At 45.3% G+C, this 26,042-nt stretch overlaps 1 protein-coding gene across 2 annotated transcripts in view; it reads left to right on the top strand.

The window, feature by feature from the left end:
* LOC124777868 (cGMP-dependent protein kinase, isozyme 2 forms cD4/T1/T3A/T3B) overlaps window positions 1-26,042 on the top strand; it is a 553,690-nt gene that overhangs the window by 301,542 nt on the left and 226,106 nt on the right. Inside the window, exon 1 of one of the 2 annotated variants that reach the window (XM_047253402.1) lies at window positions 19,779-21,328. The exons of the other annotated variant lie outside the window; for it this stretch is intronic. Within the exon in view, the coding sequence (XP_047109358.1) occupies window positions 20,683-21,328 (646 nt within the window). The 5' untranslated portion in view covers window positions 19,779-20,682. Of the gene's footprint in view, window positions 1-19,778; window positions 21,329-26,042 lie in introns of those variants that run through there. 2 annotated transcript variants of the gene reach the window in all.

Consider the following 26,042-nt stretch of genomic DNA (forward strand, 5'->3'; position numbering starts at 1 on the left):
GACAACAGTCTTAGAACTCTCGCAACAACTGTTTAAATTTATGTGTTTGGTACATAGCAGTTTTTATTTCACAAAAGTTGAAATACGTTTGACAGTAAAGCACTTCGAAAAATTTTGTGCAGCGGGAAGTTGTGTTGTAGAATGCAAAAAGTCTATAGCAAATTTCATCATTATCTGCAATGGTGCAGCAGAAAATGATCCTTACACACTGAAAAATGAAAGTTGCGGGGAATGCAGAAAAAAGATTTTATTAGCCTTTATGCCAGAAGCAAGTAATTTAGGGCTGGTCATAATCGTACATCAGAACTTTTTGGTCTTCTTGTAGCTTCTTCTAGTCCGATCCTTCTAGCATGCCCTTTTGGCAATATCCTTTTTTGACGTTACAGGCTAGCAATATGCGCATCATCACTCTTCTTCGGTAGGCAACCTTCATCAAATCCCAGCTTCATAAGGATCATGATTCTTCAATTGTTACGATAATTGGTCATCAGAGAAGGAAATTATAACAACAGTAGATGAGAAAAATGTTGTCTTTGCGCATCTCCTCTAAATGAGGTTATTAAAGCTTTCATTCGTTTTTTTTTTTTTTTTTTGTTGCATCATATGTGTATTTCTTTAATAAATCTTAATTAAGCGCATCGCAAATGGGCTCACGGTCTTCTATACTATACGGATATCTTCTCTGATGGCGGGAAATAATAAAATATCGCAAAGAACATAGTCGTGTACAAAAGAGAGCGTGGCAGTGCGCCTTGGTTGAAACAAGATGGCTTTTACATAATTTAGAGCACGAATTAAACTCTGAAAATTGGAGACAATATTTTTAACATGTTGCAGAAGTATCTGGTGACAGATTTCAACATTTTTGAACAGTTTCACAGACATCCCACGTTAAGTTTGTACGCAACCCTCAGGGCGCGAGATCTATACCTCGTAGTTCAGGCTGTTCTTAAAAATGGTTCAAATGGCTCTGAGCGCTATGGGACTTAACACCTATGGTCATTAGTCCCCTAGAACTTAGAGCTACTTAAACCTAACTAACCTAAGTACATCACACAACACCCAGTCATCACGAGGCAGAGAAAATCCCTGACCCCGCCGGCAATCGAACCCGGGAAGCCGGCTGTTCTTAAAATAATAATGTATTGATGTCCACAGTTGGTGCCGTGTCCTAGTTAGCAGGCTTACTGTTGTGGGTCTTGCTGGGTTCTGGAAGCAGTGAGTATCCCGCTGTGCGGTAAGGCCCCATTCATCGGTATGCAGGGTGGCCGACACGACACGCCACGCGCCGTCACAAGGGGGTCACAGGTGCCGTCACGTTGCGGTGCCAAGGCCCGCCATAACACAGCACTGCGTCGTTCCGAAGCTGCGGCTTTGCTGGTGGTGAGGCTACGGCACAGGTCCACTGCCGTTGTTACACAGGAGCCCAACAAGCAGATTACATTTCTTGCTCAGTGGTAGTACACCACGACATGTAATTTAAGATTTACCTAAAAGAAAAGTTAATGTTACTACGAACACCTTTGACCCTCGTTTATTCGGTCTAGGTGGGAGTGTATAGGTCACCAGGTAATCTAAAATATGGATAATCAAGAAATTAAGAAAAAATTAGAGTGACATTACGCAAATGCAAGTCATGCGTTTTCTTCAGAGAAATCTTGCGCAGATCTGAAGAAAAAGAAAAAATACATGCGGGGAGTTTTATAACACTGAAATAAGCAGCAAATTACTTTTGAGCCAAATTCGTGCTTCTTTTACGTGTGGCATGATGACCCAGGCGTCTCAGCAGCATTCGTTCGTCCAGTGGTGTTTCCGCCTGGCTTTCCAGATAAACCTGGTTTCTTTGAAAGAGGGGCGCAGCCCCGAATCCTTCCGCGGTCAGAAAAATGGTACCGAATCCTCCCAAGCTCGTAAGGGTCTGAAAAACGATGAGACCGAATCCTCCCGTCTGAAGCAGGTAGCAGTTCTAAACGTTATGAATACTCCAAGATGGCAAAGGAAAGCATCTGAAGTTACAGCAGAAGATGTAAAAAATTTTCGCGTGTATTGTATGTTTAAAAGTTTTATCTTTTATCTCATTGAGATAAAGTCCAGCCGGCACAGCTCAAGCAACTAAGTCCCGCTCAAGGTCACGCGCAAAGCGTGCATAAGTGAATCAATATGTTTTGTTTAAAACGTGGGAGGGGTAGGGGAAGGAGATAAGGAACATAGCAGAGATAATTATATTATTGTCTATAATACAACGTACGATGTGTCAGTTTGGGAGGATTCGGTGCTGTTACCTGCTTACCTACCTGGTTTCGAGAGGATTCGGGGCTGCACCCTGAAGGAGCACGGCTGACTTCCTTCCCTAATCCGATTAGACCGACGACCTCACTGTTTGGTCCCCTCCCTCAAATCAACCAACCAACCAACCAACGTCCAGTAAACCAGCATTTTGCACAGTTCTGTCGTTGTCTCCGTATCAGTCGTAACAACTTCATATTGAAGGCCAACTTCGTCAGTTAACGCATCCTTTCCATCGTCATTGTTTGTAGGTAAACAAACGGTGATAATTTAGTCACCAGAAATCATTCCGTCGCGTCGTTGCCATTTCACACACACTCATAAACGTCTATAACGCCTATGTCTGAGCATACTGGGATATTTACGAATGCTTCGGCGAACTCAAACAGGTCGACTTTGTCACCAATCTTGTTATTCAATGTGCAAAGTGCGTCAGTGGATTCAAAAATGACTGGCCGTAGACTGTATTACTAATATGACATAGTTGAAGTTCCAACACCATTGTTTTTCAACACTCCATCGTATGCAGTGCATAATTTTTCCTGCCACCTTGATGTCGTTTTACACTAGCAATACATGGGAGAAATATAGTAGTGTACAAGGCAATGACTACTTCATAACTGACACCGTGTTAGGATCAGTGTGTGGTGGTTGGCTGAATTTAAATTTAATGATTCTCATCGGAAAGAGAGAGAGAGAGAGAGAGAGATTCGGAGGAACCGGAGAGCCAGGTTAATGAGAGGCGGATAAGCAACATTGCACTGTTATTTCTTCTTCTTTAACGCCTTATGGACCAATCTCCATCATGAGCCGTTCTCTTTACTCTTAATGTTGATCAACATGCATTTTTTGTCTTAGTCCGTCGGCGTCATTAGATTATGCCTGAAACCAACTTCTTAAATTTCCAAACCACAAGATCCATTTTAATCTACCTCCACGTCCACTTTATCTTGGAGTGTCAGCTGTGGATGTCTGTGCCTCTCAGGACGTCTTATCACATGGACGAGATATTGGTGTTCCGTTCTCTTGCTTTTCCAACTAAACTTTTCGCAGTTTTGAATGTGGGTGTCGAGTATGTTCTGAGTGTACGACTGTAGGCCGGCCGGTGTGGCCGAGTGGTTCTAGGCGCTTCAGTCTGGAACCGTGCGACCGCTACGGTCGCAGGTTCGAATCCTGCCTCGGGAATGGATGTGTGTGATGTCCTTAAGTTAGTTAGGTTTAAGTAGTTCTAAGTTCTAGGGAACTGATGACCTCAGCTGTTAAGTCCCATAGTGCTCAGAGCCATTTGAATAATTTTTGTATAGACTGTAGATCCACATCACGAACACGTTTCAGTGTTTACATCTTGCCTTGCTTCAGTGTCCATATTTCTTTCGCGTGGGGACGTAATATGGAGACAAGGTAATGCAAGCAGCCGTCTTTCCGTCTAAATGTTGGTATGGTGAAATATCCTATATCGAATTAAGCATAATTTTTTTGTGTTTCTTATGTTAATGCGTACACCGTAAGGTAAGCTACCTTCGGTAATTGCATTTAATACATCTTGAACGTCTTCGTACGAATCTCCAAAAAATACATTGTTCTCAGAATTCTTGATATTTTGAGACTTTTCCATAACAAGTATTAATATTGTTAATATTTCCAGCCGTATGTTTTCAGTTGTTAATTTAAATTATGCTCTTACCATATAGTTAAGAATAATTCATCTTTTGCTGCTCAATATGTACCAATCCTGTTTCGCCTATTCTTGCTAGGAATGTTCAGTGATCTAGAACACAAAGAAAATCATTTAATTACACATATTGTAGATCCGTAGCGATCCTTGGCAGCTCATTTAAACAAAGTAGTTAGATTTACTTGCATTGACTGGTGGTTTCGTCGGTTCTTTGCAGTATATTTCATTATAAATGAAATCAACAACGAATACAAGAAGGAACTGACAGAAAGTTAACATTCACTTGTTTTAATTTGGTGGTTGCACTTTGGAACCACTGGGACATACAGTTTACAGCCACCCCTCATTTCCTGAGATATATTTGAAAGCAATTTCGCGTTTTTCCTAGACACAGTCCAACATCTCAAGACTTTCATGAACCCACAACTCCAAAAACAAATTATAGTCCTAAATAACTATAAAAAGTTGGTCTGAAATTGAATAAATTTATATCATATGTACATACTGGTCCAGTGATTTCAGTTCGAAACCACTCACAAAAACAGAAGTACAAACTCAGATTTACGTTACAGTAACTTCGGATATGATGTCCTCAACATGAACTCTATAAAAAAGAACAACACTGCGCAATCTCCACGATGGCTGTTTGTTTGAACGCTGTGAACGACTGCTACAATGTACTACATTCGTAGGAGTACCTCAATGTACCACCATTTTGCAATAGCTTCGGTGGTTTAATTCAAGGAGGTTAGGTTGAAGACTGTTTCCGCCATATTGCTGAGTCTTCGTGAAGTGTTCCTATTGCAGTGAACTCACTTAAAACAGGAATAAAACTTTAGACTATTTTACCGCGATGTACCTGTTCGACGAGTGGGAATTGGCATTAAAAATTGTCAACTGTCTGATGATGAGTATGCATCAACGAAACTGTACTGTCTCAAAGTACATACTCAGAACTGACTGCCAATTCAACGCATTAACGCTAAGAGGGTAGGTTTAAAAGATGGCTCTACCGGAGCAACAGTCTTCTAAGACTCGACAAGATTTCGGACAGGCTACGCTTCATCAGACGTCTGTGATCGACATAACTAACGCCATCCCCCAGGCGTTTCACGCGAGAGGGACTGGTACTTAAAAAAAGAAGAAGAAATTTATAAAATGATCGTTTCAGACAGGAACTACTGGTACTGAAAGGGTTATAGAGCTAGGACGAGGAAATCCGCCTTATGCAAGACACCTTTTTCAGTTTCGTTTACCCACATATGTTTCCTTCACGTACGTAAGAAAATTAAAAAAAAAACACTGAAGATAGCACAAAAAGTGCTGAAACATGTCTGGGTAAAATGGAACTGAAAAGGTGTCTTGCATAAGGCGGATTTCCTCGTCCTATTTTCATAGCAAGTACGGACATAAGAAGAACTGCAACACCACATGATGATTATTGGTTATGGAGCTTTCACTGCAGAAGTTGTGGGCCTTAAAGTTAAATAAATAACACTATAGTTGGAGTCATGAACGATGGTGGTCGAGTTTAGGTTTGTTCTGCGCATCTGCGTCACGCATTCTGCGGCAGCCAAAGAGTGTTCAGTAGTGTTGTGAGCACTCCGCTGTGAATGTCGTTACTAACGCGAGCATTAAACGTGATCGTAGCGAGTTATTAGCAGAATTTTTGTTCAATTTGTTGCGAGTTGTCATTGCTGATGGTGGTGGTAAGCGAAAGCAAGCAAGGGAAGTAATTTGCAGTATATACGTTTTCTTCGAACGCAACGCACTTGTATGGACTTACCGCAAACGTCACATGGAAGCGACAACAATGCAATCACCGTCCTTGTGTCGAGCTGCGCGAACAGCCATCGTTCGTGGATTGGACTAGAACTCCTCTGCACGACATGATCGAAGACACACGTCGGAGAGAACCCGCAATCTTGAACGGTCTGATGACGTCAGGACACGAACCTTTGCACGGATACGTTCAAATGGCTCTGAGCACTATGGGACTTACCATCTGAGGTCATCAGTCCCCTAGACTTAGAACTACTTAAACCTAACTAACCTAAGGACATCACACACGTCCATGCCCGAGGCAGGATTCGAACCTGAAGCAGCGCGATTCCGGACTGAAGCGCCTAGAACCGCTCGGCGGCAACGGCCGGCGCGCGGATACGTACAAACAGTTCTCCTAGCTGAGCTCGTTAAAGTTTGAAAATCTTGTGTTTTTATAGCCTCTGATGATGTCTCCTTCAGAAGGAGACGCAAAGTTAGACACAGAAACATGCCTCAGACTACAGCCTAACGCCCTTATAACCACCAACGATCTAAATATTGCCTCTTTGCTCTATTACTTTGTACATATGCTATTAAATTCATACAACCTCTATATTTTCATGCTTTTTTTTACCTGATGTACGGTGATGGAAGTATCAAACTTGTAAATTGTATTTTAACATGCTTGGTGCATAACAGGAGCGACGAGCGCTCGATTTAACATTTTTCACCTAATGTCATGATCAAAGATTCTGTATGTGTTGATAGTATCTTTGATTCTAATTTTTGATTTCGTAAACACTAGTTTCTCTTGTGGACGCTAGTCAGTTGTTTCGTCATGACGCCTCAGTAAGCCGAATACCTTTTCGAAATGAACAAATTATTAGAACAAAATGCAGTTGTTTATTTTTCAACCTTAAATATGAAATTATTCTACCGGGAAGTGGCGAAAGAATACGTAAATTTGTAAATACTGGCCGTGAAACCGTGCATTGTAGAATAGACACAGCGTTCACTTGGTGTAAGAGCAGTGTGTAAGGTCTGGTGGTGTTCTGGCGAAGCGAGGTTGTCACGCCAGCCGTCGTAGCACGCGAGGTTCGGCCCGGTCGGCGCGTCCTTGCCTGTGTAATTACACCTGTTGAGGAGGAAGCACAAAGGCGCGACCACAGCTGGAGCCTCCCGGATCGGCAGCCACAGCCAGTCACATGGCGACTGCCGAGTCTGCAGACGCAACTTCGTGCGGACTACGCGTGAATTCGAGGAGCGTCTCATATGGCCGAAAACACTGATTCAGCAAATCCGGCTTGTAGTAGCGTCTATGCGACAAATAAATTGCGTTCTGGCGTCCCCTTCAAGACTTGGTGTTCTGGCGCACCTCGCACGCTCCGTAACATACATCCTATCACACAAGCACCTGGTTTTTCGTTGGTGTCTATGTGCAGATGCAGATGTTGACCAACTCTGCGTACCTTATCACGTACAGACGAGGAGACTTCATACAGTAAGTTACACATGTCGTACCCGCTTAGGCCATTACGCAAGAACGGCACCTTGTCATAAGAGTGCACACGTTCTGTGTTTCCTGCAGACAAAGTTCAGTTGCGGTGCGGATAACAGGTGCTTCACGGTGTGGGAGTGAAATGGGGCGGAATCTGGAAACGTACTGCAAAAGTTGAATAATTACGCGGGACAGTACGATTCGTGTCGGTAAAACGTTTGAATCGCAAAATGATTGACCGCGAAATTCTGGCGTTATATGGTTGTCGTGTCCAGCTGAAATGAAATGGTGAAAACTATTTGACCAAGGCTAATGTCTTGTTCTGTAAATATGTATTAAGCATTTGTAGTGTGTAGGGCACGTTCTACGTTCTTGAGGACGTCCTCATCGTGGATCTATGGGAGGAAAAGTCTAGCTGTGTATGTATTTTTGTGACGAGGTTGTGTTAAACAGTGATAGTCGTCAGCGAATGCAGCATTGATCAGTAAAATGGCAGTTACTGGAATAAATTACACACTGATATGCAGAGGCAAGCTCAAGCGCGGTAGTGTGGAAAGTCTTAGCCCACAATGAAATCTGCAGTTGTGCTGTTTGATGGAGTAACACAGAATACTTCGAGAACTTCTTCCATTCCATTGTGTTTCCGTTCCTAAAACATTAAAAGGCAAGTGCTCTTCAAGTGGAACAATGCCAGTGTACACGCTGCCCACCATCCTTGCTCACGCGAATTTGGACACTATCTTGGAAAGGTAGTTATTTTTGCCTAGCAAGAGCGACAAGAAACAGATTCAGATTATGTGAGTGGTCAACATGAAAATTTCATCAGTATTGTCCAACGGTTTAGACAAGTATATGCCGACCAAAGTTTTTAGGGGTGGGAAAGAACCGCCGTGATTCGACAGCCGTTTTACAAAGCAGATACGAAAGCAAAGAGAACTTCGCTGCAAATTCAAGAGTAGTCAAGAATTTTGGAAAATGTTTTGTGTTTCAAACTCCTCTATAGGTATCAACGTGAGTTCTGAGAGCAACGGTCGTACGAAAACCAAGCTCGCTCTGTTCGCCCACGAGACCCAGTAAGCAATAGATAGATACAGGCATCCAGGTTGATGCGGTGTTCGTCGAGTTCGGTAAGGCGTTCGATACATTTCGCGCCGCCGCCGTATGAACACAATGCGAGTCTGCGGAATATCACATCACTTGTGTGACTGTACTGCAGAGTTTCTAGCGAACAGAATGCAGCATGTCATTTTCGACGGATGGAAATCCTGAAACGTAAAAGTAACTTCGTGAATACCCCAAGGGAGTGTTATTGGGCCGTTACTTTTCACAGTATATACACTGAATTGCCAAAGAAATTGGTACACCAGCCTAATATGGCGTAGGCGCCCGCGAGCACGCAGAAGTGTCGCAACACGACGTGGCATGGACTCGACTAATGTCTGAAGTAGTGCTGGTGGGAATTGACACCATGAATCCTGCAGGGCTCACCATAAGTTCATAAGAGTACGAGCGGGTGGAGATTTATTCTGAACTGCACTCTGAATTGCATCCCAGATATTCTTAATAATGTTCATGTCTGCGGAGTTTGGTGGGCAGCGAAAGTGTTTAAAATCAGAAGAGTGTTCCCGGAGCCACTCTGTGGCAATTTTGGACGTGTGGGGTGTCGCTTTGTCCTTCTGGAATTGCTCAAGTCCATCGGAATGCACAATTTGCAGGTGATCAGACAGGACGCTTACGTACGTCTCACCTGTCAGAGTCGTATCTAGACGTATCAGGGGTTCCACACGACTCCAACTGCTCACGCTCCACACCATTACAGAGCCTCTACCAGCTTGAACAGTCCCCTGCTGACACACAGTATCCATGGATTCATGAGGTTGTCTCGACACCCGTACTCGTCCATGCGCTGGATACAATTTGAAACGAGACTCGTCCGACCAGGCAATATGTTTCCAGACATCAACAGTCCAAGGTGTTGACGGGCCCAAGCGAGGCGTAAAGCTTTGTGTGTCGTGCAGTCATCAAGGGTACACGAATGGGCCTTCGGCCCCGAAAGCCCATATCGATGATGTTTCGTTGAATGGTTGGCATGCTGACACTTGTTGATGGCCCAGCACTGAAATCTGCAGCAATTCTGTCACGTTGAACGATTGTTTTCAGTCGTCGTTGATGCCGTTCTTGCAGGATGTTTTTCCGGCCGTAGCGATGTCGGAGATTTGATGTTTTACCGGATTCCTGATATTCACGGTACACTCGTGAACTGGTCGTAGTGGTTAAATCCCCAATTCATCGCTACCTCGGAGATGCCGTGTCCCATCGCTCGTGCGCCGACCATAACACCACGTTCAAACTCACTTAAATCTTGATAACCTGCCGTAGTATGATCAGTAACCGATGCAACAAATGCGCGAGACACTTTTTGTCTTATATAGGCGTTGCCGACCGCAGCGCCGTCTTCTGCCTGTTTACATATCTGTGTATTTGAATACGCATGCCTATACCAGTTTTTTTTCGCCCTTCAGTGTACAAAAATCCTCCTGGATAACGTTGGAAACTGCATAAGGCTTTTTGTGGATTATGCTGTTATCTGCAAGTAAGACACTACACTAGAATATTGTAGCAAAATGGAAAAAGGCCTGTACAGGATCGACACATGATACAGAGATTGGAAATTGACCCTAAACATAAACGAATGTAATGTACTGGGCACACACAGACAGAAAGAGCAATTATTGTATGAGGATTGCCGAACAACCTCTGGAGCAGTCGTTTTCATAAAATATTTAGAAGCAAGCGTAGTTGACGTTTTAAAGCGAAACCAGCACATAAAACTAATCGCAGGTTAGGTTGTGCCAGACAGATTCGTTGGAAGAATCTTCAGTAAATATAGTCCACCCAGGAAGGAGATAGCTTACAAAACTCTCGTTCGACCGATACTTGAATGCAGCACGGCAGTCTGGGATCCATACCATATATAGGATTGACAGAGAACATAGAGAAGGTCCAAAGAACAACACTGTGTTTTGTTACAGGTTCCTTTAGCAATCGAGAGCGTTACCACATCGTGGTGTAGTTTATTGCTATATTTCCGAGAGCGTACCTTTCTAGAAGAGTCAACCAAATTGCTTCCTCCTACATGTATCTATCTATCGCTTGAGCCTTGTCCCGCAGTGACGCGGGGTCAGCCATCGTTAATCGGATTTGGCATGTTAATGTTTAAGGGGTGGCCAGATGCCCTTCCTGCCGCCACCCCTTACCACCCTGGGACGGAATCAGTGTACCCCAACTGTCTGCGTCTAGTGTAATCCATGGAATAGTGCGAAAGTGTTCATATGTCTGCGAGCCGTGTAACTAAGGCGGAACATGGTGACCAGCCCGGTATTCACCTAGCGGGATGTGGAAAACCGCCTAAAAACCGCATCCAGGCTGGCCGGAACATCGACTCTCGTCGTTAATCTGCCGGGCGGATTCGATCCGGGGCCGGCGCGCCTATCCGAGTCCAGGAAGCAGCACGTTAGCGCTCTCGACTACCCTGGCGGGTCCATCTCGCGAAAAGACCGTGGAGGCAAAATAAGAGAGATTCTAGCTGATACGCAGATCCACCAGCAATCGTTCTTCCAGCGAATCATTCACGACTTTAACAGGAAAAACAGGGAAGTGACAGCGCTACACAAGTACCCGCCGCCACACATCGCAACTTGTGGGCAACTCCCTCTATGAGAGCCTTGGCCAGACTGCTCTCCTACTCAGATCAGGTTAGATTAGATTAGTACTTGTTCCATAGATCATGAATACGACACTTCGTAATGATGTGGAACATTTAAGTTTAATAAAATATGTCTATACAAGATATTACATTACACAAAATATTATATGACAATTTTTGTGTGTGTGTGTGGAGGGGGGGGGGGGGGGGGGGGGGGAATTACCCACGTACTATTTCCAAAAATTCATCTAATGTGTAGAAGGAGTTGCCATTCAGAAATTTTTTTAATTTCCTTTTAAATGCTATATGTTTATCTGTCAGACTTTTGATGCTATTAGGTAAGTGACCAAAGACCTTTGTGGCAGCGTAATTTACCCCTTTCTGAGCCAAAGTTAGATTTAGCCTTGAGCAGTGAAGATCATCCTTTCTCCTAGTGCTGTAGCCATGTACACTGCTATTACTTTTGAATTCGTTCGGATTGTTAATAACAAATTTCATAAGTGAATATATATATTGTGAGGCTACAGTGAGGATCCCTAGCTCTTTAAATGAGTGTCTGCAGGATGATCTTGGATGAGCTCCAGCAATTATTCTGATTACACGCTTTTGTGCAATGAACACTCTTTTACTCAATGATGAGTTACCCCAGAATATGATGTCATACGAAAGCAGAGAATGAAAATAGACATTTGGGATGTGATGCGACGTCGCCCTATGCCCCAGAGTGAACGAGGTACCGGGTGAGAGGTTTGGCTAGCGTTGACGACCCTCGAATGCCGACACGGTGGAAGTAGTGTCGACACGTGAGCGGAATGGCTCGGGACAGCCAGTGCCCACTGCCGTAACGGGCCGTGGCAGGTCGTGAGGGCGTCGGGGGCCCAGCGCTGCCAGCAACGGCTATCGCTCGCCGCCTGCCCGGTACGTGCTTCTGTCGAACGCTGAGCTGGCGGTCGCTGCTGTAAACAGCGACACTCTGTTTACGATACAAATCAGCGTCTTCTTGTTCAGCGCAACGAGAGTGAAATGATGTATACGGCTGGCACATCCACCCACGCTAGTCACGGTACTGGTGTAACACGACGAAACGAGAATCGCAAATAGTACGTGAGGCACACTAATTGCAAATTCTGTTGTAACTTCTCGGTTACCTGATGAGTTCGTGGTTGCATGAAGAGAAGTTTCCGCGGCACGGGATTAGCCGAGCGGACTAAGGCGATGCAGTCATGGACTGTGCGGCTGGTCCCGGCGGAGGTTCGAGTCCTTCTTTTGAAGAGAAGTTTCCAGCGTGAATTTTCCGTCTGCAGCGGGGTGTGTGCTAATTTGAATCTTCCCCGCAGATTAAAACTGTTCCTGACCGGGACTTGAATATTAGTTTTTAAGGTACTGCCAGAAGTAAAGCTGTCAGGACGGAGTGAGTGTCACGCGTGGATAGCTCAGTCAGTAGAGCACTTGCCTGCGAAAGTCAAAGGTTCAAAAATATTCAAATGTGTGTGAAATCTTGTGGCACTTAACTGCCAAGGTCATCAGTCCCTAAGCTTACACACTACTTAACCTAAATTATCCTAAGCACAAACACACACACCCATGCCCGAGGGAGGACTCGAACCTCCGCCGGGACCATCCGCACAGTCCATCACTGCAGCGCCCCAGACCGCTCGGCTAATCCCGCACGCGATAGTCAAAGGTCCTAGGTTCGAGTGCCAGTCCAGCAAACAGTTTTAATCTGACAGATAGTTTCAAGGAACTTTTCAGCAGTTAGCACACGTCATACACGGTTTCACACACTCGGATTTACGTAAAAACACACTCCACACATTTTTGGTTTTAGTTAGATACTGTGATCGAAACTGTCTCAGAAATAAATGAAATCCTCAGGCTCCGATCAAGTTTTTCAAATGGTTCCCACTGGTTGCAAAGCTAATGTCAGAACGGATGATTTCCTCCCACTTATTCACAATTGGGAGCCCGTCTCCTCCATTACCAACTAGCGTGGTAGCATTGGCTGAAAAGGATCGCGACTCTATAGTAGGCCGTTTTTCAAACAATCCGCTCTACTGCTTCGAGTGGAACATAAAAAGGAAAAAGAATCAGTGGTCATGATAAAAAGGTAAATAATTTACCCCTTATCGAAAACATATTGGAAACGTTTTTAGAGAAACTGTGGTAAATTCAAACCATTTGACTTAACAATGATTTAAATCCTGTTCTTATCGTCTATAACCACTTTGATTGATCGCTCAGCTAACAAAAAAAAATGGTTGAAATGGCTCTGAGAACTATGGGACTGAACATCTCAGGTCATCAGTCCCCTAGAACTTAGAACTACTTAAACCAAACTAACCTAAGGACATCACACACATCCATGACCGAGGCAGGATTCGAACCTGCGACCGTAGCGGTCGCGCGGTTCCGGACTGAAGCGCCTAGAACCGCTCGGCCCCACCGGCCGGCGTTCAGCTAACATTCCCCGCTTCTATGATAAGACCTTTTCCATTAATAGACGTTTTTGTAAGACTTACTTGGTAGAGAACCAGCTTGTAAAAAAGGACAGAATAGGAGAAAGGATCAGTGTGCTGGATCGGTCGTTGACTCTTAGCCAGAAACGAGCGCATCTGCGTTTGCGTGTTTACGAACAGCTTAGAGCACCAACAACCGCATAGGGTATCAGTGTTCGGCCTCTGAGCTCCGGCAGTCCGCCTGTAACCGCAGTGTGGTCGCTGGTCGACCGGCCTTCCACTGTCCTTCAGCTGCACATTCCAGAGGGCAAAACTCGTCAGAAAGTACCACAAATATGTGAAAACACACCGTTTAAGCTGGTGCCAACTCGATATCTATTTTGTGATACTGTCATATATTGAGTAGATCTCCGAAAATTTGCATCTCTTTAATTTCGTGAACTGATCAAGACACTGAAACCAGCTTTCTGCAAATGTTAGTACACAGAGGGACTAAAACCGTCCTAACTGTCCCCCAGTTCTCTGCCTACTGACTGAGTAGCTGCTACGACTCGGGTGAAGACAGTTTTATGAAATTTCCTGGAGCTTGGAAACAACTGAAATTCTTCACAATATGAGCACACTGTAATCAGCAAATGTGTACGTAAGCAATACTCTTCCCACACTGTTTATACACTTCGATTTCCAGAGTAAAATACACCTTCACTAACATCTAGTAGTCAGCACCAGCAGGTATACACTGCAACACGTTGCTATCTAAATATAGCTTGAGATGCCACACCTCTTCTGTCAAAATCAGTAAAGCGAGGGAAGTTTAGAACCTGAGCGAATGTACATATATGGCAGGTAGCTTTTCTCCTTACACCTGGCTCAGCTTATACTTGCGATACATAGTTATACCTACAGTCACAACCAATGCATACAATGAATAGATAAATAGATATAAATACAAAAATATTACATATAAGTGCTGCTGTAGTGGTGATTATACATGTTAACTGTTAGCTGCCGAAACGATGTGTGTGGGCAAGTGCCGCAAATACGCTTTATGTAAAATGTTATTCAGAGAATAAGTAAACTGAATATGTACTTGCTGACATGCGTTAACAGCTTATTGTCTAAGAATTCAGATCGATCGCAATGATAAAAATTAATTGCTTATTGGAATACAAACTTGTAGCAACGTGATCTATAGTTGGAAGTAAATGATGTGTAAAACTGATAGCACTTGTTTACAATGAGTAATAAATTACTTTTGTAAGCCATTTCAACTTTGAAGTAGTTGCAGCTGAACGCAACTGTCTGTTATGTTTCACAACAGCGATGTTTTAGATTCGAAAGTTCCAATAAATTAATGCAACCTTCACCGTGCAAAGTAATTAAAAAAGCGCTTCCATAAATGTTATAGCAGAGTTGTAATAAAAAGTGACAGGACATCCTTCATATACCATAATGTTAGCACAGGAATGCAGAGTTCTGACAACGAGTAAAATCTATTGGGCTGCAGACGTAATTAGTGTAATGTGGAATACCGGTAGTTATTGTCTTAAGTGATATGAATACTGTTTTGCTGTTTGGCACACTTTAATCCTAGCAAGTCAAATGGCGGCGAATTGTTGACAGGTAAATTCAGAGATGTCACCTCAGGTACTTCTTCGTTGTGCTGGTTGCATCGTAGTCTCTGGGATCGGCGCTCTGCTGTTCCGGGAATATCGCTGGATTACTTCCAAAATGGCGAAGGCCGTTTCGTCGATTTCTTAAATATTCACTAAAACTGAAAAGAAAATCTTTGGAGCTGCCCTGAAGCGTCGCACTTTGATTGAAACACTGTATCTGACAATGGGCGGCAGCTCAGTAACAGTATTGTATGGCAGACCGACTTTTTCTTATACCCTTCAAGTAACTGAACGGAAGCTTCGCCCTTGTACGTCTGGAATGCAGTTTAGAACAATCAATCTACAGTTCAAGTCACAGGACTAGCAATCTACTTCCACATGAAAAGCGGGGGATCAAGAAAATGCCTCTCTTTCTTACGGTCACATTTGAACTTTTACAAGCACTGTTCACAGAGTGTACGAAAGACAATAGAAGTATTTATTGTCTTCTGGTTTTCAAAAATTTTAGAGGTCTTTTTACATCTTCTGGTGTGCAGAATTATAATAAAGTTGTACATTTGTGTATTTTGTTTTTATGTCTTTAAGCAAATTGTATGTCTATAGAAATTTATACACGTTTATTTCATTTTAGTACAGTTTGTGAACAGTGTCTGAAGCTCAAATGCAGAGCTCTCGAAGAAAATACGCAACACATATGCACATGACTGCGGATACATAATACCAGTTCTAGATTTGTTTCACCTTACTAATTCACCGAATATTGTTGCAATCAAACTGCGATTACGAGATTATGGGAGATACAAAGCAGATTATTGTTCCTTGCTAGACGTAGTGTGTCTACGTAAACTGATGTAGGCTGAATTACCTGAGCCGCCTTAATCAAGTCTCTCCTGTTCTTTTGCGACACATTTTTAGTGGGATTGCTTGAATTGTAATTCTGCCATATGTTCAGTTTGATGCTTGTGTTATAGATGATGTTGCGGTTCATGTCTATGTGGTGCTTTATGTAGCCTACATCGTTCGTTGCTTAACCATTTCATTACCACTGGGACATTTGTGCCCCACGATAGGTTTATCAGAGAACTGGTGGCAGTTAGCTTCACATTATTGCTGTTTCACTGTCCCATTAGCAAAGGGAAACACGATAATGGTTTGCAGAATTATTTTAAATTATAGCTTGCACCTTTAGGTTGTGACGTCTTAAATTTTATTGTTACCACACTGCTTCACTACGCTCCGTGTTATCTTATCGGACTAGTTTGTGCCTCTATATAGGCAACCCAGTGGACCGATTTGCAAAGCGGGCTGCTGTCTCAACTTCCCGGTCAATTCGTGCACACGAATCGCACGCACGTACAAGTGATACGGAAATACCACGAACACGACACAACACATTACCATACCTAATACGGTGTGCGAAAACCGTTGGCTTCCAAAACAGCTTCCAGTCGTCCTGGAATGTATAAGCAAAGGCCATGTATAGTTTTCGAGGAAATCTTGTATTCTTTGTGCAAAACAGTGGCGAATTTAGGTAACGCTGATGAACGTGGACAGCGGTCACACACTGTTCCCTCCAAGGTAAACCACAAAGGCTCAGTAATATTGAGATGTGGTGATTGGTGGCCAAGGGAGATGCGATAATTCATTTTCGTGCACACAAAACCAGTCCTAGATGATGGGAGCCGTGTGAACACGGACCCTGTCGTCTTGGAACGCAGCGTCAGTGCACTGGGGGACAAACATTTTACCATGGCAAAGCGGTCACATAACCCTTCGATCTAACGCGACGTTGCAGAGTAACCATGGGATACCACGATACGGCTGTCCAAAACATCACAGAACCCCGCCACGTTTCACTTTTGGGACGTAAACCCGGACAGAAGTTGGAAACAGTGCGACAAAAGACTCATCTGACCAAATTATTTTCTTCCTCTGCTTCATAGTCCAAGTGTTATGGCTTCGGCACCACGATACGGGCAATTGAATCACTGATGTGTGATTCTGGAATTCTAGCTCGCCCTTCAATTCCCTGCTTATGGGGCTCCCTTCGTGTTTTGGTGCTGACAGGGTTCGCGAGTCCGACATTCAGTTCTGCAGTGATTTTTACAGCTGTCATCCTCTCATTTTACGTCACAATCTTCTTCAGTGACCGTCTGTCACACATCATCGTCCGTGTTGTGATTTAGCGGGTGATGTTTTAGGGACGAGAGATAAAAATTCGAAGAGATGCTTTATCCACTGGTATGTCCCAATTTTTTTTCGCAGTCGTCTTCTCAAGCCCCAGTGGTACCTATGAATACACCTTTGTGTCCCACACCTTCCGGTTCTAGGCGCTACAGTCTGGAACCGCGCGACCGCTACGGTCGCAGGTTCGAATCCTGCCTCGGGCATGGATGTGTGTGATGTCCTTAGGTTAGTTAGGTTTAAGTAGTTCTAAGTTCTAGGGGACTGATGACCTTAGCAGTTAAGTCCCATAGTGCTCAGAGCCATTTGAACCCACACCTTCCTGCACTGTGCGATATTTATTTCATATTGTTCTTTGTGACTACGACATTAATTAAAATAACCGTACATTAATGGCTTTCACTCTGAAAAAAATAACAGTGAAATGGTTGAATTTTTAACCATGGCCGTATAAAAAAAAAAGATAAATTGGATGCATTAACAGAAATTTCGACGGCGTTGCTTTTCTGGGAGCAATATGATGACCTAAAAACCAAAACTGTCAACTGATAATAGGGCAAAGCTTCCGAAACACATCGTAAAGGGACAGTTAAGGTAGTGACTTGTCAAGTTATTATAGTACTCTTTACGGTTTATGACAAATGCTCGCTTGGTAAAGAAGTTTATCATGGATGCCTTCTCTCTGAAGAACATAAATGGGGCGATAAACGCCGCCGCAAGGGTTCGAGGTAGCTGAGCATGTGTGGGAGATTACGGACGGCTTCATCGTCTCGATGTCTATCAGATGACTGAGACAAACTCTACCAGGCGAGACGGAGGCTGCTGGGACCGGCGTCCAGTTCTCCTTGAGAAGAAAGCCTCTTCTCCGCTTTTCTTTTTCTTTTTTCCCGTCGGCTGTCGCGACGCCGAGTTCTCCCCCGCAGGCGCCTTGTCCCCCAGCGAAGGCCATTGAAGTTGCCAGCCGGGCACCGCGCGCTATTTCCAGCCGATCTGCGCAGACGGGTTTGCTGCCGAGTATCGGCAACGTCGTGGGTTGTCGGAGGGGGTTAACACGGAGGGTTACAGCGCCACGCCCTTGTCTAAGCTTGCTGGTGGCGATCTTACGTAACGATGGCAAATGATATTGCCAAACTGGCGGATCTACGGTGCCGCCGAGCTCGGCAGTTCGGCGTGCGCTCACACGGCAGCGCTGTGTGCAGATGAGCCTTTCTCCTCGCGTTAGTTCCCGCTTCCTCCGCGCGGCGCCAGCGCTGCGGTAGCAGCCTCGGCTGTCACATCTCCGACAGTAGCAACGCGGGCGGCGAGGAGTGCGGTTTGCGCCGCGTCGTACGGAGGGAGTGCGTCCAGTCCGGCCCGCGCGAGTGGCATCCGCAGGTTCGTGCCGACGTCGTCCCTCGCCGCGAGTGTGTCGTGTCGATGTGATGTTGCTTTCGTACACCAAAGAACAACTGTGATGATGTGTTTCGTCTGTTTTACACTACTGCAAACGAGTCGCATGAGGAACAGTTCACGAGTGCTAAAAACAGCTTCTTGAGCCGGCAATGTGTAAAAAATATGGGAAACTGCTCTAAAACGTGCAAATCTTACTGATTTATATACTTCTGAGGCTGCCAAATTACCAGTACTTGAAGGCGAACGCAAGACGCTTTGGTTTCACAAAAGTGCAAAGTTTTTGTTTGTTTTGCGTAGGTAAATGCATTCTGCTCAGCTGTTAACAGCTTTGTACGTGCCAGGTACAGATAAAATTTTGTAGGTGCTCAGGAAGAAGTTACGAGACCCATTGTTTTTTAAAATAATGGAAGTTGGGGGAATGACAGTCTGAATGAAGAACCGTCACGTTTTAGTCTTTTTCGTGTGTTGTATGTTTCCGAATAGTAACTAGTGATATTTTTATTCCTAGAGAGAATTGTGAAGACTGTTTGGACGGAAGTTGACGTGTGGAGCAAATAAAAATTTCTATAAATTACACCTGTTTACATCTAGGATTATCAAGAATTAACTATGAGGTGGTGAAAATGACAGCGTATGAAGAATAGGTCAGAGATTTTTAGTATCGGCGAGGTAGTTGCACATTGCATGAAAGCTCCCCTGCGTTGTGAAGACAGTGGTGTACTTCTCGTCGCTGTGGGGGCCGCGTTTTTCAGAAGGTGCGTATCGAACAGGCCGGCTAGTGAGACGCGTATGGGCTCGATGGAGTGTTGTGGAGACGCGAGGTCGGCCAGCTGACGGCAGAGATGCTGTGCATGCGGCGTTACCCGGGCCGTGCCGCCCCCGCGGGGGAGCTGCCGCCCCCGCCTTCGGAGCCCGCCCCCGAGCCACCCCCAACGCCTCCGCTGGCGGCGGACGTAGCGCCGCCTCCGCACCTGGAGGCGGAGCTGCAGCCGGGCGGCGAGCCGTCGCGCCGTCTGATGGCGCTGTTGTACGAGGACAGCTGGCGGCGGTGCTCGGCGCTGGACTACCGGCCCGTATACGCGGCGACGGCGCGCCCGGGGCTCGGCTACTACAAGCCCACGCCGCCCCCGCCGCCCACGCCGGCCGCGGAGCACGTCTACGAGGAGGCCTCTGTCGCAACGGCCCGGAGGCCCCAAGGCCGCTACCAGCCGGCAGCCGATGGCGACGGAGCTGTTGCCAGGGACGCGCGCTTCGGACGCAAGGATGCCGCCGGTGCAGAGTCCCCTAAGCCTCACCAGGAGAGCGAAACTCCGCACAGGCCCGAAGTGCCGCCGCGGAGCTTGCGCAACGAGACTGCGAACGTCGCCGGCAGTCGACCCGGAGAAGTGCCGCCTAGAACGCTACAAACCGCTCCTACTATTCCTGTCGCCGCCCCTAGGATCTCCAAGTATCGCCAGCAGGAGAAGGCGGTAGCGGCGGAACCGAACAGAGCGTCCGAGAAGGACGCCGCCGCACAGTCGAACGGGTCCGTCGAGGGTGCGCAGTCCCGGGTGTGGCACTCGAGCGGCGCCGCGGAGAGAGCGAACGGTAAAATAGCCAACGGCGAAGGCGGCGTCGCAGGCAACCGGAGCCCGAGGTCGTACTTCGAGAACAGCGCGATCGACAGGAGGAGAGAAGTGGTCGAGATCTCGAGCGATACAACGAAGTCGCAGAAACAAAATGGACTATTGCCTTTCGGCAGCAACGACTGGTTTAACGCGAATGCGAAGAGCTCCCGCTTCCGTTACTACGACAGTGCGGGGGCGGACCCCCCGAAAGTTGGCAGGAACTCGCAGGAGGACGCACCTCCGAGGCCAGGACAGCCTCGTAGAGTACTGACCGAGGCGGAGGAAAGCGGAAGTGCCCGTAACAGTTCGACGCCGCCTCTCAAGTACCGCACAAATGGCAAAGCAGTGCCCAGGATCAGCAACGGTGGTACCAGCGCTGAAGAGAACGGTTCACCTGCCACCACCGAGGCCAACGGCGAAACTTCGAGAGCTCTGCCGAGGAGGTATCGGTACGACAAACTCAATGGCGCGGAGAACTCCAGCGAGGAGCTGACGCCGATGCCGAAGGGCGCAGCTAGTAAAGACGACGCTAGTCCACCGTCGACGAGAAGCAGCCCTAGGTTTCGTTCGGAATACGATACTGCTACAGTGCGAGGGGTCGATGCGGCGAGAAAGGACGCCCCGACGGAGAACGCAGACGTCCAGAGGAACGGCGACTCGTCCGCCGCAGCAGGCCAAGTGGCGAGGTACCGTGCGGAGACCGGGGACGGCGCTAAGCAAGCGGCGGTCGGCAACGCGGAGACGGGAGACAGGGGTGTGGCCGCGAGTCGAACACACCCGTCCAGGAGCAGCCCGCTGCTGCGCTACCAGGAGGCGCCCAGCGCCACCAGTCGGGGCCTCACCAGGCACAACAGCAGCGCGGCGGCCGCGCGCTACCAACGCCAGGGGGGCGGCGGCGGGGGCGTGGCGCGGCACCTCGACTACCGGCCCGTCTACACCCCCAACGGCCGGCCGCGCAGGGACTCCGACCCCGACCCCGTGTCCAGCCGCTGGCAGACCACCGGCCAGCAGCAGCAGCAGCAACAACAACAACAACAACAACAACAAGCTGGAGACGACGACTTCAGCATCCCCCGGCCGCGCCTCATCGTGCCGGTCCATTCGTACCGCGCGCGCCGGACCGGCAATACGTACACCTTGCCAGGTACAGACGCATCACCTGCTGCCGCTTAATACTCGCAGTCTGTAAACATAGCCACTAGAAAGATTTTGAACATGGCTGCGCTTCAGCAGCTGTGCATACAAGAGCTACAGTGGATTAGAAATGACAGTTGCAAAATGCAGTTTTTTTGAAACCGTCACCATGGTTTCGACGGTCTTAAAACCGTCTTCTTCAGAAGATTTTTCCGTATTGAGGATTACGACATTGCGTGTTGAGCAAAGATAGTAGCATTACGGTAAGCAAAATTACAGGAAATGTTAAAAAAAATTAGTGAACCGTACTCACGTAGAATCACATTATCTATACATGAGAATCGTTGTCTAGTATATGCCATCTACTTAATCACCATTTAAAATCCATTATACAGGGTGATCAAAAAGTCAGTATAAATTTGAAAACTTAATAAACCACGAAATAATGTAGATAGAGAGGTAAAAATTGACACACATGCTTGGAATGACATGGGGTTTTATTAGAACAAAGAAAGACAAAGTTCACAAAATGTCCGACAGATGGCGCTGGACAGCAAAACTGCTGCCGTGACGGGTGAGAGGTACGCCGATATGTTACAGAATCGCATCTCCCCAGCCTGGCTGATAAACACCTGCTGCAACGTACGATGTTTATGCTGGATGGCGCTTCACCCCATATTGCTAGACGCGTGAAAGATCTCTTGCGCGCGTCATTTGGTGATGATCGTGTGCTCAGGCGCCACTTTCGTCATGCTTGGCCTCCCAGGTCCCCAGACCTCAGTCCGTGCGATTATTGGCTTTGGAGTTACCTGAAGTCGCAAGTGTATCGTGATCGACCGACGTCTCTAGGGATGCTGAAAGACAACATCCGACGGCAATGCCTCACCATAACTCTGGACATGCTTTACAGTGCTGTTCACAACATCATTCCTTGACTACAGCTATTGTTGAAGAATGATGGTGGACATATTGAGCATTTCCTGTAAAGAACATCATCTTTGCTTTGTCTTGCTTTGTTACGCTAATTATTGCTATTCTGATCAGATGAAGCACCATCTGTCGGGCATTTTTCGAACGTTTGTATTTTTTTGGTTCTAATAAATCACCATGTCATTCCAAGCATGTGTGTCAATTTCTACATCTCTATCTACATTATTTCGTGATTTATTCAGTTTTCAAATTTATACTGACTTTTTGATCACCCGGTATAAAGGCACCAGCCATCTACTATCTTAAAACTTTCTCAAAAACATCACACAATTGACGCTGGATACAACCACCTCGTATAGTATGCCACGTGGAAGGTTTGTATAAAACTGGCTAGCTCTGAACGTGACTTATTAACGCTCTATAGGATCCGATGCCTTATATTATATTTAAATGTCAGTTTTTATACAAGTCGTCCAAGTGGCATACTATATGTTGTTTCATCCAGCGGCATATGTGTGATATTTTGAAAAGATTTGCAACCAAGCTCTGCAGCAGACAGCTACTACTTTTGTATAATGTATTTTAAATGGTGATTAAATGAATGACATGTCCTAGACAGTCAACGTCTCTCACACTGGCTAAGGATAATGTGATTCTACGTGGGTATGCTTCACTAAAAATTGTTTCGCATATTGTGATGTTACACTCTTTGTTCCACACACAATTTCATAAACTTCTTAATAGGTAAAATGTCTTCTGAAGAAGACGCTTTTAAAACTGTCAAAACCATGGTCATGCTTTAATAAACCTGTATTTTGCAACTGGTTGGCTGTTATTTCTAATGCATTAAATCTACGAAAAACTCTAAGGCAGGCGTGTGTGCGAGTATCCCGCGGGTCGCATGCGGCTCAAAGCAAGTATCAGTGCGTCCCAAGGAGTCAACATCTATCACACGATCGGTATTTTAAAAAAAATTCATAAAATTCCGTTTATGTAAATACAATCCTAAAGAGAGGATGAGATATGCAGCCATCTTTCCGATTTGATGCAAGGATTTGAAAATATATTTTAGAATTTTCAAAAAAATAATCAGCTTTTGTATTTATGCGAGACCTTTTACCACCAGACATGGATACACTGCCAGAAGAACAAAAAAAAAAAAGACTTATTTTCCCAGAGGAAAATAACCCTTGCTGAACAGTCATGCATTATGTCATCTTTGTTTGGAATCACATACGTTTGTAAACACGTATTTTCTAAAGCACAGAAAGAGTAAAAATAGAACCAAAATCTCAGATGAAGGCCCTGACAGTTGCAACCACTTCGATCGAACTAATATAGAAGCCAAATGTCACATCAATTGTACGATTTCTAATTACCTAGAGAAAGAGAGAGAGAGAGAGAGAGAGAGAGAGAGAGAGAGAGAGAGAGAGAAGGATCTGTCTTATTTGTTCAAAAATTTGAAATCTGATAACATACGACAGCCACATGACGTTATTATCGGAAAGAGGAAATACTTTAACACACAATCGTCTCGTTCCAGTGTGGTCCAGGTAAGCTAAAAAATTGGACAGCCCTGCTCTAACGAAACGCAGAAGTCCTTGCAAGTTGATCTCTGCGCACATTTTACTCCTCTTCTCATTGATCCCTATCCATAGAAAATTGCAGAGAGTTTACCCCATTAAAAAAATCAGCAATGTACTGTCTTCGTCATTGAATTATTAAATTCTTTTCTTGACTGCCACAAAACTGTCATCGGATGCGGTTGATAATACAGCATGTCACGTTCATTCGGACTAGTTGGCGACTAATCTTGCATATTTGGTTACGTTTTTCACGCTTGTCATCGTGGTTTTTGCTTATTGTTTTCCAAAGCACGTTGTAATTCTGGTTTCTGTGGAACCATCTTCGAGCTCAATAAATTTTCAGTCCTGTTTTAGGCTTACGAGTTTTTTCGTGTGAAAAGAGTACAGTAAGAGAGAACGCGCTGTTAATTATTTAGGAGCATCTCGGTTGGACGTCTGTTCGACGACTTCCTCATCAGGCGCGACCCTCAAGCTAGGATTGAATATGAATGTTGCGCGAAATCAATCGTAACCTTCTCGTAGGAAACATCCCGGCATACGTCTCAAGTGATTTAGGGAACGGTAAGCTCGCAGAGAATTTCAGCCCCGCTTCTAGAGTGTCTTAACGAATGCATCACCTCGCTCATTCTCGAATCTAAGGGGTTGAGGTGGGTTGATTTGGGGGAGAGACCAAACAGCGAGGTCATCGGTCTCATCAGATTAGGGAAGGATGGGGAAGGAAGTCGGCCGAGCCCTGTCAAAGGAACCATCCCGGCATTTGCCTGAAGCTATTTAGAAAAATCACGGAAAACCTAAATGAGGATGGCCGGACGCGGGATTGAACGTAGTCCTCGAAACTAAGGTCATCGCCTATGTAGAAGGGCCTGTCTTACTTGTTAGTCGTATATTACAACTGGAAACTTCGGCAATATTTCTAAAATTTCCAAAATAAAGCTGTTAGTACTAGGTTTTTTGATCAAGAACGTCATATCGTTCCAAAGGCATTAGAAATCTTTTAACATACATCTCGACAGACAAATGACGTCATTAACAGTAAGAAGAAATATTAAATACCCACAGCGTTTTCTGAAATTTAGCATCTCATTTCCCAGCTTTAATAACTGCAACAGACCGACGCGTATAGATATGTCTTCTGTGTTTGCAGGCGACAGAACCAGAAACTAGTCTATACCGCTGTATGTTGGTGAGGCATCTGTGTATGCTGCCCTGTTATCTTTATTCTGTAAATTTAATACGCTCAAGGTTTGTGGCTGTGGCTAGGATAGCAAATAAACCTTGAGGATTATTCCCATACAGGAGCCCATTTCATGTTTGTATGCTCCATTGTACAGACTAAAAAACTGTTTCGGATGAATACCTCCGTGGCAACATCTTTAGAGATGGGTACAGAATTCTTCCAGTGTCTGTTTTCGCTGCAGTCATTTCGCGCCCATCACTGAGTTTAATGTCACCACTCTCGTCTGTAATACATCTACTTTTCTTTACAGCTGATTTTTACGTGCGAATCACAGAAGATGAAATGAGACCTTTGAAGCGTCGTGGGTGTGATATGATGTCATACTTGTATCAATGATAAAAGGTTTTTCGCGGAACGCTTATCTTGCTGAGGTGTCAGATGGTGAGACAGTGCAAAGTGACAGCACTTTAAGCAATTGTAAGTTTTTATTTAGATCCTGTGATTTCCGCGCATTGAGTGTGAACTTAAAGTCGTAGAATTGTTTTGGAATTGACACCAATCAATGTGAAGGCGTGAAGCCTTTCTTGATTTCAGTAAGGCATGACACCGTCACCCACTGCCGTTTAATGAAAAAAAATGTGAGCTTACGGAGTATCGGAGCAGACTTGCGATTGGATTCAAGACTTTCTTGCAGATGGAACTCAACATGTCGCTCTTAACGGAACTAAATCGACAGATGTAAAGGTAATATCCGGAGTACCACAGGGAAGTGTGATAAGACCGTTGCTGTTTACAGTGTATATAAATGATCTAGTAGAAAGCGTCGGATGCTTTTTAAGGCTGTTCGTAGATGATGGAGTAGTCTATACCAAAGTAGCGACGCCACAAGATTGTAAGAATTTGCAGAACGACCTGCAGAGAATTGATGAGTGCTCTGGCAGTTGTGTGTGTGTGTGAAATCTTATGGTACTTAACTGCTAAGGTCATCAGTCCCTAAGCTTACACACTATTTAACCTAAATCATCCTAAGG

Source organism: Schistocerca piceifrons, chromosome 2 (assembly GCF_021461385.2).
Source record: "Schistocerca piceifrons isolate TAMUIC-IGC-003096 chromosome 2, iqSchPice1.1, whole genome shotgun sequence".
In the NCBI taxonomy this organism is placed as follows: domain Eukaryota; kingdom Metazoa; phylum Arthropoda; class Insecta; order Orthoptera; family Acrididae; genus Schistocerca; species Schistocerca piceifrons.